Source organism: Amblyomma mixtum, chromosome 4, assembly GCF_055824585.1.
Source record: "Amblyomma mixtum isolate Tamu chromosome 4, ASM5582458v1, whole genome shotgun sequence".
In the NCBI taxonomy this organism is placed as follows: Eukaryota; Metazoa; Arthropoda; class Arachnida; order Ixodida; family Ixodidae; genus Amblyomma; species Amblyomma mixtum.
The window spans coordinates 150,976,969-150,990,088 of NC_143015.1; the positions used below are offsets into that span (position 1 = coordinate 150,976,969).

The 13,120-nt window shown below is 45.6% G+C and overlaps 1 protein-coding gene and 1 long non-coding RNA gene across 2 annotated transcripts in view; one reads left to right on the forward strand and one right to left on the reverse strand.

The window, feature by feature from the left end:
* Positions 1-1,860, forward strand: part of LOC149348774 (uncharacterized) — an 8,135-nt gene extending 6,275 nt beyond the window's left edge. Inside the window, exon 3 of the long non-coding RNA XR_016292822.1 lies at positions 1,356-1,860. This is a non-coding gene — a long non-coding RNA (uncharacterized LOC149348774). The remainder of the gene's footprint in view (positions 1-1,355) is intronic.
* Positions 1,861-6,187: 4,327 nt separating this feature from the next.
* LOC149348775 (4-vinylphenol methyltransferase 2-like) lies at positions 6,188-11,661 on the reverse strand. The gene is made up of 3 exons (XM_089588332.1): positions 10,909-11,661; positions 8,600-8,765; positions 6,188-6,436 (listed from the first exon to the last, which is right to left on the reverse strand). The coding sequence occupies exons 1-3, from the start codon at positions 11,452-11,454 to the stop codon at positions 6,264-6,266; spliced, it is 885 nt and encodes a 294-aa protein (XP_089444458.1). The 5' UTR covers positions 11,455-11,661; the 3' UTR covers positions 6,188-6,263.
* Positions 11,662-13,120: the final 1,459 nt, after the last annotated feature.

Genomic DNA, 13,120 nt, shown 5'->3' on the forward strand with positions numbered 1-13,120 from the left:
CTCCATTTTTCTTTTTCAGGGGTCGAGAGCAAATATTTTTTATTGCCTGCGCACTACTCGATCGCAGTAAGGAAACCAGACTAGACTTACGCTTTGTGGAGTCACTGACCAGGACGTGTTTTCCGGTTCATGTTTCACTGTATGCATTCGAATGATTCTCTTAGTAGTCCTTGTTGTAGCCTGGTGTAACCGCCGTGCTTGTCGTTAGTTCATTTTTATGTTTTTGTTTATTTATTTGTACGCGATGTGTGCTATACATTTGGCCAAAGTAGGTAGGGCGCTCTTATCTAATAATAACAAGTCACAACGAATGAAGCAGGCCATGAAAGCATTTGCACAAGCAATGAAGCGTTCCAGCTCTTTTACAAAATTTTTTCGATCCAATAAAACTGGAAACAAGAGTTTATCTTCATACTAACCTCGAAAAAAAAACTGTACTTGAACACAGTTCATTGTGTAAAAATAGCGGTTATCAATAGCTTAATCTCATGCGCAGTTTATGCACTCTGCCAGTTTCGCATAATTGTCGGATCTGTATTTAGATTAGCAGAAACATAATTGTGAAGCAGTGCGAGGCATACATTTGTTCAATATACTGGAGCTTGTATATTCCTTTGCAGCATTAGAGTAGTCGGTGAATCACTCTTTGTTTCCACCCTGAAGAAGGTATCGAGTCGACCTGGAATGTCGGTACTGTCCTCGTGAGTCTTTAATCAGAGTGTCATGTTATTTTGTAATTCGCCTCCAGACAGGACAAGCCATTGTCAAAGTCGATGTTGCAACAGAGGAAATGTTAGTATAAATGCCTTAGGTTGCTTTCATGCTAGCAAGAAAGCACTATGAGTAATATTTCCTGATGCTTCCATTTGTTCTGAGCCGTGATGCTTGCTCTGAAAGCATGTTTGTACCGGTTACAACTTTTTGCACTAAACAAACTTTCGTTTGATATGCACTTAGCCGATGCTGCTAGCAACAATTGCACTCAAACAGCTTTCTATAATTACCTGAAATGTGTGGCTTCATGAACACTTATAACGAAATCACTCGTTTGTACAGTGAAACAAAGCTCATTCAGTGGGCCAGGCGCACGATCTCAATTTTTGACTTCGCATTGGACAGCTGATATTCCCTGCATTTTATGAATTCCCCTTGTTTGTTTCTATCCGTGTTCGATTATATTTGTGCGAAGCAATGGCTTTCCGCGCATACTGTGTGCAACGTCTACTGAGCTGTTCGATAAAACGCGACCATTTTCGGTCGTAAAGTGCGTGACTTTATTTATTTATGAATGAAAAATGTTATCGTTGTTTATAATTAAGGGCAGTTTCAATATTAATGCTTCATTTTTCTCACAGTGGGTCGCGCCGGCTGTCCGTCTTTCCGAAGCTGCCGGAATCGCTGCTACCGCCGGGGCCCTTACCAGACTGGAAGGTGCATTGGAATCCGCAAACTCACCTGCATGTGCACTCTCAGAGCACGGAGTACCGCTTAATAAGAAAATCGACACATGCTTCGGCGCTCCTTCGCAATAAGAGTCGACTACACAAAAGCATCCTATTGTCCTACCTGGTTTCGCATTTCAGTATCTTCCTAGGCTTGCTTGGATAGCTATGATGCAAGGCTGGTGCCAAGCAAGGCAGGTTAACCTTCACACTCCGTTATGGCTGTACATACGCAAGACACTTAACACTCAGTTAAAGTTCTTTAGAAATCACCCCTTGTAAAGTGGTGCGTGAAAGTGCCAGAACCGTTCCACCATCTTTGTGTGCTCTCGTTGTATTCAAGAACCAGATGCTACGCACCTAACTCTCAGGTGGCCTTCACCAAATAAAAGATACATGAAAAAAAAATCACAATCAAGTGCAGTTTCTGTGTTCGCTTTATTAAAAACGAAACGCTTTATAAGGGCCCAAGGACCTATGTGTCCCAAACTCCCCTGTTGCAAATATAGTTTTCGCCATCACCTACGCACTTGCCTATCCAGAGTGTGTAACAGGACAACCCGCTGCCTTCAAACAATGCTTGTCTTTTCTTTTATTGAAATAAGAAGCAGAACCATTGCACCACACTGCTTTCTTGGTGCACTGTAGTTTATACATACTGTAAACTTGTCCAAGGCCATATCAGGTTGGGTGCAGGTACGAAAATACGCATACATTAAGGAGGAACAACATGAACAAATTATTTTAGGTCCTCTTCAAATTATGATCCCGAATTTTTGGTAACGGCGTCGATAGTAAGGCTATTCCTGTCAACTACAGTTCTCAGGACATGTAAGTATTGAAAAACTATCATTTCTTGAAGTACTGGTTTACTGCGGCTTTAACGTCCCAAAGCGACTCAGGTTATGAGGGATGCCGTATCGAAGGGCTCCGGAAATTCGACCACCTGGGGTTTTTTAACGTGCACTGACATCGCACAGTACACGGCGCTCCAGAATTCCTCCTTGGCGGCCGGAATCGAACCCGCGTCTCTCGGATCAGCAGCCGAGCGCCGCAACCACTGAGCCACCGCGGCAGGGAAGTTCCTGGTACAATATATTGCTCTATAATGTCGTTGTGACGGTTATGATGATGGGCTTTTTTTTTTTTTTGCTCAAGGGCAGCTTTGGACAAAGAGCTCGCCATGGCACAAGGTATTTGTTTTTTACAGAAGGTGTCGTCTAAGACCCATTTCCGAAGCATTTTACAGATAAGCCGTGCACCAGGCCAAGGGATGTTTGTACCCATTGCATCACCGGCGGGTACCGGGCGGCACTGGGGATTGAACCTCGTAACTCCCGCATGCGAGGCGGATGCTCAGATCACTAGGCCACCGCTGCGGTTATCTTGTCGTTGTCTTGCTTTAACGCCTGACAAGAAAGTGAAAATATTAGATGTGATAGCGTGGTAATGCCCTGACGGAAAGCCACTTTGCCTAAGCAATTTATTGAGAGAAAGAGGGCAATATTTATTATAAATAAATCTTGTTGATTTTTTTTTTGGACAGAAATTTTTCTTTATAACGCGCAATTTTAGAATAGCCTCTCTGTTGCTTATTTCTCACGCTCTCGTCTGATTGTACAAAAACAGGCATTACTTCCGGCTCGCATGTTTAGAGAAAAATTGACAACACTGAGCTATGGTTAACTGGTGACGAACCACAGATGTTCTTCTCTTACGGTATTCGTAATTTAATTCGTAGTTTTAATATGGAGTCCAAAGCTACGCACTCACTACACATGACTGTTCATTACATTTTGTGAATTGCGCTCCTCAGAAAATCCTAAAACACACCATCCTTACTGTCCGCGTGTAGTGCAAGAACAACTGCACGGTCAGATGAGTAAAAAGAACGTTTCGGCGTGTGGTCAAGCGAGCGCCACCTCAGAGTGCCAGAGAAATTTGGGCAACGAAGCATCCTGTTTCCGCCATATCTCCTTTCTAATCACACTCGGCATATATGCATGAGCACTAAACATTGCGGCCACCCGGCCCTAGTATTACAAGAAAGGCATTAGTATACAGCAATCTGCGCTTTGAAGTATATTGAATGCCCAGTAGTGAAAGGTAATAAGGGAGTAATTACTCATTGGCATCCACCCGAGCGCGGCCATACGGCTACAAAGGAAAGCTATACAGCTTTCTCAGAAACTTCGCCGTTAAAGAAAAATTCTTCCTGGTCCGGGGTTCGAACCCGGGACCACTGCTTCACCGGAGCAGTCGCTATACCATTTGAGCTAACCGGGACGGCAAGCTTATGGTAGGGCGAGAGCGAATTGATCAATAACTCGAAGTGGGAACAGTGTTGGTCAAATGTTTAGGGGAATCCCCTAAGGTGGAGTAGATGTCGTATGGAGTAGATGCCGTATGCCGTATGGCTGCGCTCGGGTGGATGCCAATGAGTAATTACTCCCTTATTACAAATCTACTCCACCTTGGGGGATTACCCTAAACATCTCACTAGTAGTGAAAGGACTAGTAGTGAAAGCGCTCGTGAACGTCTGTGTGTCTCTTTCTACGTCCTTTGTCTGTTTTTTTTTGCGCTGAATTCTATTTAACATGCTTCACCAACTAGCCCGGCAGCTTGCTCTCCTGTAGTGAAAGGTGTGCGTAGTTATTTAACACTGTTGGTAGTGTTAATCGGCGTTCTAAAAACGTTATCGGTATTCCCGTGCGTTTGATCCTGAAGCTGGCTTAATACATTTCCCTCGCTATTCTTATTTGCAGCAGGGAAAGGGTGTTTTTTTTTTGTTTCTGAAGAATTTCAACCGTTCGCAACCCTGCGGAAGATGAAGAGTGCGTTAAATGTCGGCGCCATATTGATAATGTTCTGGCTGCTTTTACGACTCACAAAGCCTAACAAAAGTTTGATACCTCGTGTTCTGTCACCCGTACGACTGCAGCGAATTCGTTTTTATGTCTAACAGAACTTATTTTGCTACAGAAAGGAACATAAGTGTACAACTTAAGTGCATAAGGGGTGGGCTATGGTGCTGGAGATGCCACAGTTCTGCATAAAAGAAATCGTTCTAATGTGACTCTGGTTATATCGTCGCAAAGAATCATATGAGCAGTCGTGCGCCGCAATATTAACGCATTGTTAAGGTTGATTCCTTCGAACTACGTTTCGCTTTATGGTCCTACGAGCCGACCCGGAGAGACTGGGCAGAGCACCGTGTGTATTTTTTTGAAGGTGGAAGTTAGGGTTGAAGTCGTGGGAGTAATACCTTGAGTAGTCCCAGCATCTTTGACGCTGACCGGGGGAGCACTGCTGACTAAAGAGCAATGGCAGCTATCTGGAGGTACAATGGAGTGCATATTGAAACCGCGCAAAACGACAAGGGACGAAGAGAGGAAAGCACAGGACAAGACGCGGAACTTCAACTAAGGTTTACTACCATCACACCACCGACCCATCCGGCCAGCCGACACCATCACATTATACAGGCACGTGGGCACGCGTGGCACAAGTTAGCATCTAGATAGTCGAATTCTTTCTTGGATAACGATACTGAAGTGGAGCTGATGCAACGGTCATTTTCTTTTTTTATGCACTAGGCTTCGAAAATTTCCCTGCCAAGCTGGGTCGTCAATTTTTTCAAGACAATCGTGTCGCGGAACCTGGGCGTGCAGTTACGACAATGGGGTGGTGTACAAAATACCCTTCACATGTCGGAATTGCTATGTAGGGCAAACTGGACGTTGCCTGAATGTCAGACTTCAGGAGCATCGCGCCGCTGTTGAATCATTGGCGGGGGGCGGGGAACTGGCAAAACATTGTCGCCATTGTCGTAACTGCACGCCCAGCTGCCGTGACACGATTGTAATGAAAAAATTGACGACGCAGCTTAGCAGAGAAATTTTCGAAGCCTACTGCATAAAAAAAAAAGAAAATGACCGTTGCATCAGCTCCACTTCAGTATCGTTATCCAAGAAAGAACTCGACTATCTAGATGCTAACTTGTGCCACGCGCGCCCACGTGCCTGTGTAATGTGATGGTGTAGGCTGTTTATCAGGTGTGATTACGAATTATGTATAAATGTGGTTTTCCTGTAGTAAACCTTAGTTGAAAATCCGCGTCTTGTCCAGTGCTTTCCTCTCTTCGTCCCTCGTCGTTTTGCGCGGCTGCAATATGCACTCCATTGTCAACCACCAACTAGCCCGCCTTCTCTTGTTACATCTGGAGGTACGCCAATCGTTCAGACGATGCCTGCGCTTTCGTACTGTAGGTAAAAACGGCGTAGACATGATAAAGGACTGGGAATAATAAATACCGTAGTGCTGGGCACGTAGGCCAGCACAGACCATGCCCGTAGCGTATGCTTTGAATGTAGTTGTCTAGTTACACTAACTGCGAAAATGCGCTCTCATATCTGGTGTTAAGAGGCCCTGCTAAATGTCACAACTTTGGTGCCTTTAGGGGTGAATAAATATTTATGAAGACGTTATCAACATTTCCTACGTCTAGTTTCCGGAAGGTAGCAGGTGTGGGTGCTATAATTTTACGAAATGTGGCGCCACCTATCAGCGGTAAATTAGAATTTTAAGACCTTTTGAGAAATTTTTTTACACCTCAAGCATCGTCAGAAAGTACCGAAAACGGGGTCGACCGGTGTGTGAAACTCTGAAGCAGAAGGCTTACGGAAAGTTCGCGATGTCCTGATAATAAACAACGCTTCTTTTAAATGCATGAACAAGACGAACCTACTACGCCACAGCCATTTATATTTGCCATTAGACGAGACCTCATTAGATAATTTTTTGTATCACTTTTGCTTCTTTCACTGCTGCTGGTGACGGGCGTGGGCCACGTAGATGAGAAACTTCAGCTGGCGACTACCGTCAGCTTTCTCCTCTGTCTTCTTCTCGAGGATGGATCGCCACACGTTGCGAAACGCATCCTTCTCCTCCTCAGGCACCACCTCTTCGGCTCCAAATATGGAGAAAAAGAAGTCTGGAAGAGAGAGCGGAAGGAAATAAAATTATCCGCGAACTTTACAATAGCTGTGCATTCGGGGACATTTTTCCAATCACTAATTAACCTAGCTTGGACTCCGGCCCACGAGGGCCTCCGGGGAAACGAGACAGCACACGCATTGGACCGAGGACTCACACACCGGGACCCCAATGCGGTCTCCTCGAGCAGAGAGCCCCTTCAGAGGGGCGAGGAGCTGAACACGTGCCAAGATGTTCTTAGCCATTACAGATTAGGAAGACAGACACTACCTGGAGCATGCAAGGGCCTCAACAAAAAGGAAGAGGTCATATGGAGAAAGTTACAGGCGGGAGTTTTTCCGAACCCACTCGCACTAAGCAGATGGCATCCGGCGATCCAAGACCCGAGGTGTAAACAGTGTAACGAAATGAAAGACATGATCCACATGGTGTGGACATGCCCTAGCCACAACGAACCAGACAGGACTATAGAGTCCTGGGAGGCTTTAATGGCCAGCCAGAAAGAAGAACAACAAAAAGAAGTCATCCGTCTGGCCCTGGACACCGCTTAATCCCAAGGGATCCCAGCCTGCTGAAAGGGGAGGAAGATTACGGCGATCAAGACTCAAGTCTCCATCGCCCTCTGATTCCTTGACGGGTGCAAATAAAGTTGTTTCATCATCATCGCTTACAGCGCTTCCTTTTGAACTCTGCATATTAATATTTTTCGCTCTCAGATGTGAATGCAAAAAGAATGCAGCGCTAAAAGTCAAGGCGAAACGAAGCAGTGGACAGGACCGACGCATACACCGTCCTGTCCACTTTTCGTTTGTCCTCGACTTTTCGCGCTGCATTCTTTAACCATGATCACTCACCAACAAGCTTAAACAGCCACTTTAGTGAATGAAAACCCCACTTTAAAATCGCAAGAGAATTAAGCCGAAACTAGCTGTGAATCGATGTACCCTCGACGATCGATTATTCAACGTCCGCGTCCGAGCAGCTTTCTTTCGCCGGAGTAATTATAAATATCAATAAAGCTGCTCTAAAAAGACAGGCGTGCTGCAAATTCAAAACTACTTGTATTCGGAAGGACGCATATACACAGTCTGTACAGCTTTTCTCAAACGCTTTTTGCAATTGTCTACTTTTTTTTACGTTTCACTCCTAACCATGTTGTTTCCTAACAGGTTTGACCCCATCGGGGCTTACTAGGGACCCGAAAGCGTTTTGCTCTAAGCCGTGCAATAGGGTCCGCTTAGAATCCGCTGCTGTTTCAACGGCAGACGACTAGAGGACGACAGTTCTACACTCGTTCGAGAGGCTGGGAATCCACAGCAAGCTATAGAGCATGGCTAGAAAACAAATCTGTTGGGCTTTTTAGTTCCCATAAAGGCCGTACTTACATACTTATGCATGCTCAGAAAAGAATAAAAAGATAAATAACACCATGCTTTAGAAACTAATCAGGAAAGTTCTTTCACTGTCACGCCACGCAATAAATGGTGTGTACTAACACAAGCTCCTGATTCTAGTGACGTATGATGCCTCAGAAAGCTAATGCGTCAGGTGGTAAAGAAGTTCGCTCGAAATTTGGGAGCGTTAGCTTTAATACTTGCATTACTCAAGGTCGCGTTAATATGATACACCAGGTCATTCAAGTGGAATCAGTGGGTGGTCGCATTAGTAAGGCAACCATCGGTACTATTGGTATCGTGGTACCGGCACCGGTACCATTGTACCTTGAGGTAAAGAAATATAGCCCTCCAAAGAGTCGAAAAACTTTTTCCGCCAAAATTGGTCAAAAATAACCCAGCTCAAGACAGTAAGCGCCCGCTTGCCGTAACGTATGGAAAAGTAGCCTAATCACGTGGCAATACATCATCTGGACGATAGATGGCGCTACCGAACAGCTAACGCTCGTTACTGCAACGTCTTCCGATGGTGGCGGCATTTTTTGATACTCTGAAAGTTCCTGCAGTCTTTGTCAAAAATTTTGTGAATCCTCAAACCTGATCCAGTTGCTTCAACTCAGGACTTTGCGGTCTTTTATCGTTTGTGGTAATGATGCCACCTGAGTACTGCTGAAATGCAACGGTTGCTATTTCCAAGCTTTACAACATCTCACGCCTGGTGTGTTAAGCCCGAAAAAAAACGCACACAAAACACACGCATTGCTTACGTATAACTGTTTCGATGTCCGGAAACGTCCAGGAGTTCTCGTACACCTCGCAGTTGATGCACTCCAGGCCGGCTTCCCGAATGAGCAGCTTCGTCTCTTCTTCGATCTCCGCTGCTGGAGTGACGCAGTTGAAGCGAAAGTGAGAGGAAAATATACTCTTGGGGTCCTAAAGAAAATAAGAAAGGAGGGAAAAACTCCGTTATAAACTCCACAGAAGGGCAGTCTTGTAGTGCAGTACTGTAACTGAACGAACAAATGAACACAAAAGAATTTGAAGCCAGCTTCTACTGTTGATCTCAAAGCTCACTGATTAAAAAAAAACTTAGTTTTGGCATACGTGTCGACAAACACCGAGAAAGGTGGGCCACGAAACAATGTTATTCTAAAGCGGAAACATGTTACAGCGATATCAACTGCGATGGCCTCAGGTAAGCTTTGAATACGGGTGTACATTATTATGACGGGTGGGCGCGTACCACATCCGAACACGAAGAAGGTGGCACGGGACGCGTGCACGCGGGAGTGTTTATTTGATATGTTTGTATTTATTCATTTTACTTGGCACAAACCCACAAACACTGCAAGATCATTCTCAGGGTTTACCCATCAAAATAGTGCTTCGCACTAAAAGGCGCCGGTGCCACCCAATAAAGTACACCACGTGCCTGTCGCGTCCACCGTACTAGTGCCCACTTCATGATGTAGTTGGCGCCAAAAACGAGGGCCAAGGTGGGAGAAAGACACAACACGAGCGTTCGCCTTGTGTCTTTCTCCCACGTTGGTCCTCGTTTTTGGCGCCAACTACATCATGAATAAGATTCAACTCGCCCAACCTTCCACCTTGCTATCGTACCCACTAACACCTTAGCAAACGGAACACCGTGACATAGACAGTACAGTGACGTCCTTGCCGTAAGCATCTTTTCGCTGGAATAAGCCGTGTTAAGCAAATATTATAAGCGTTCGTGAATTTTTTTTTTCAGATTTGTGATATTGTCCCTACTGCTGCGACCTTGTGACTATGCCGGCTTGCAAATATTGCACGGCGATTAGGCATAAGTGTTACCTAGTGAAGGAAGTTGGCCCCATGTTGTCCCACCCTCGCATGACTGTAGGGCGGGTGTTATCAGAAGAGCTCACCCGGACGTCAGGATATTATGCAGCTGTCTTTTGTCCGTAGCCGATAAAATAAGTCAATACCATTGTAAGTCACTGTGTAATAATATTTGCTGAGTTACATTTGCAGAGCAGATAGCTTTCATATGAAGAGCTCAAAATCGCAGCACGAGAGTGGAGACAAGGAAAAAAATGCGGGATAATACACTTCCCTTCATATGTTACTAGCTTTCTTGACACCTTTCAGCAATAAGATGGCAGTAATAGTACCAAATACTGAGTAAGTCGTTAACGCCATGTTTACTGCCCATAAGTACCTTGCGCAAAGTTTCCACGACTGCAATTTTCATGCCCTGACGAAAAGGAAGCATGATCTTCGAATTCTTAAGATTTACAAACGACGTAGGTGTTCAGTGATCCGGAAAGTTCAACTAGAAAAGAACATTCAGTCGAGCTCACATTTTAAATGCGCCCTCAAAGACCATCATTCTTAGTGGACCAGCTCTATCTCATGAATACCTTTCCAGTGTTCTCACACCACCTAGCGTGCACTACATTGACGCAAGGATACAAAGTGAATGTAAGCATTTGTTTTCAATGACACACACGCCATTGTACCTACAATGACATTCAGTTCCTGGCTTGAAGAATGATTGAAGTACCTGACGGCTGCAACTGCTTGAAACGTTAGGGTCGTGGAGAAGGAATTGAGGGACTGAGACTGCAAGCATGAGGCAACTTAGGTAAAAAAAAAACCTTCTACAGGGAGGCTTCTCTTCGTCAGAGTGAATGTAGATACACCTATTTAAAACAAGGAGTTTGTTTTGGTCTATGGGGTTTAACGTTCCAAAGCGACTAAGGCTATGAGAGACGCCGTAGCGGAGGGCTCCGGAAATTTCGACCACCTGGGGCTCTTTAACGTTCACTGACATCGGACAGTACACAGGCCTCTAGAATTTCGCCTCTCGACCGCCGCGGCCGGGATCGAACCCACTTCTTTCTGGTCAGCAGCCGAACAGCATAACTATTGAGCAACCGCGGCGGCTAAAAAACAAGCAGTTCACAAAGAAGCTTTCTCTTCGTAGACCGTTGATACTAAAGTACTATCACCGCCCTTGCTGACACGTATTCCATATCCTATAGCTATTCACATTTGCTAGTGATTTATGCGCACGTTGTCTTCAACAACTCACCGGAACAAATTCTTTCCACTTCTTAGTCTTGTGCACCTGAAGCCAAATGTCGGTGAGCGCAGTGGAGACGCAAGACACCACCACGCACTCTCCGTCATCCGCCAGGAGCTTAGCCACGTTCCTGTACGCCGCCACCTGGTCCTTGAGGAAGTGGAAGCACATAAAGGAATAGACGCGGTCGAACTTGCCATACGTCTCCTGCAGCCTAGCCACGTCTTCATCTTTCTCAACGTCCATAACATCGTAGGTCAAGTCCGGATGCCACGTGTGCTCGCGAGCGTAGTCGATCACTTTGCGAGAACTGTCCACGGCCACCAATCTTCTACAGGGCCTCGAATAAGGTAGTAAGTGGTTCCTCGTGAACGCTCCCAGACCGCAGCCGACGTCGAGGTGCTGGTCGTGTCTTCGAGATGCCTTCGTAAAGCGGATCCTACCCCAAGCGTTGAGGTCTTCCTGACTCGGATACGACTCAACGCTGGCGTAAGCGCTCAAGTCAAAGCCAGGGTTCTTAGATTGCTCGGCGCTCAACTTCGGTGAAGACGGCATGGCTGATGGAGGTAGGATTTCGCTACTACTTCAGGGGCACCGGTTTACAGGAATAAGAAAACGGCGTAACGTGAAGTGCTTTCCTTTTATTTTTTTTTTTGCGAACAGGAAGATACAGCCTACCACTCGTAGAAGACTACCTCAAAGAGCGACGCTGTCAGCAGCTTCAGGCCGCATGTCAGTGCGGGTGCAGGCGCCGTCAAGTGCAGAAGCCAACGAAGATAAGCGCGGAATCAAGTGTTTGCTTGATAAGAGGAGCATATCTCTGTGCGTCACTCGCTGACGCCGTAAAATGTGATATACTGGCAGTCCGTATCACTCGTTAGCGCTTTCGCGCCAGTTTTCGTTGTGCCCGCCAGGAAAGCAACGATAGAAGGAATTTACATGGAAGTGGGAGTCCAGACAAATAATGCAGTGGCTCTTTGGTTTCATGAATTGAGCTGCGTGTGTAGAGGCAAGCTCATGGTCGAACATGCTGGATAAGTTGAAAATGTTTACACTGCAAAACAGCGCTTGAAATCTGCAAAAGTGACCCGACGCTCACGTCCGCCTGAAACATGTGAATGAATTTTAACTTTTTTCGGTTTTATATCGTACAATATCAGGAGATGTCATCCCCGTTAGCGTTATCTTTTTCTGTTTTTTCCTACAAGATTCAAATGTTATGCACTGTTGTCAGTATTTTCTTCTCGACGCCGGTACATGCTGAAGTTTAATATTTTTTGTATTGCACAAAGTTTTGACGCGAGACATTACACAAACATTGTGAAAGACCAATTGGCTAGAACAAATGGCCCTGTGCGTGGAACTCCAACTAGCGTCATTATTTTGCTGACAAACCGGAACCATAATGTGTTCACGTGTTTCGCATGTTTTATTATAAAGGACTATTAGAAAAACACGGGCTCCGCTGTGCAGCTGACACGAAGTCTACTATGCCGGAAACACAACGCGTGTAAGAGGAGTCCAAAACGAAAACCTATAAATTATAGGCCGTCATTTTACCTTTTGCGATCTTAAAAGATAAGGGGATCCGCTTAGATTTGTGAAAAATGAGGTCATTGATAAGTGGCTAAAAGGAAAATTGGGATTCGTTGAGACATAGGAGATGCACAGGAGAATACAGCTGTAGGTATCTTTTTCAGTTTTTTGGCAGAATTTTTTCTCCCGAAATTAAATCAAAAGAAGAAAATCGCAGAGCGCGTCTTAACTGTATTCCGATGTACTCTGACAACGCTATGTCGAAAAAAGCGCTCTTCTAACTCAAATAACCCATTTTTAAAAATTGTGTACAACCTTAGGTGAGACACCCTATATGCCGTTAAGTAAGAACAGAACATTCTAGAAGACCCCGCATAGCATCCTGGGAACGACACAAAAGAAAACGAAGTCTCATATATGCCCCCCCCCCCCCCCCCCCCAAATGAAAAAAAAACTATGGGGGCACTTTGGCAGGCTAAAGTGCGCTAGGCGAAATCCTTTGCCACGCTACTTCGATTGCCAATGACTGCCTATGTTTGTTACGGCTGCACCGCTCGGGAGCCACCCTCCTCCACTAGCTGCCGCACACCGACTGACGACGGAGCAGCGCTCGACAGCTCCACCTGTCGACGAAGATGACGTCACGTTTTGGCAGCTGTGCTCATCGATGAGTCACCCCAGGCGC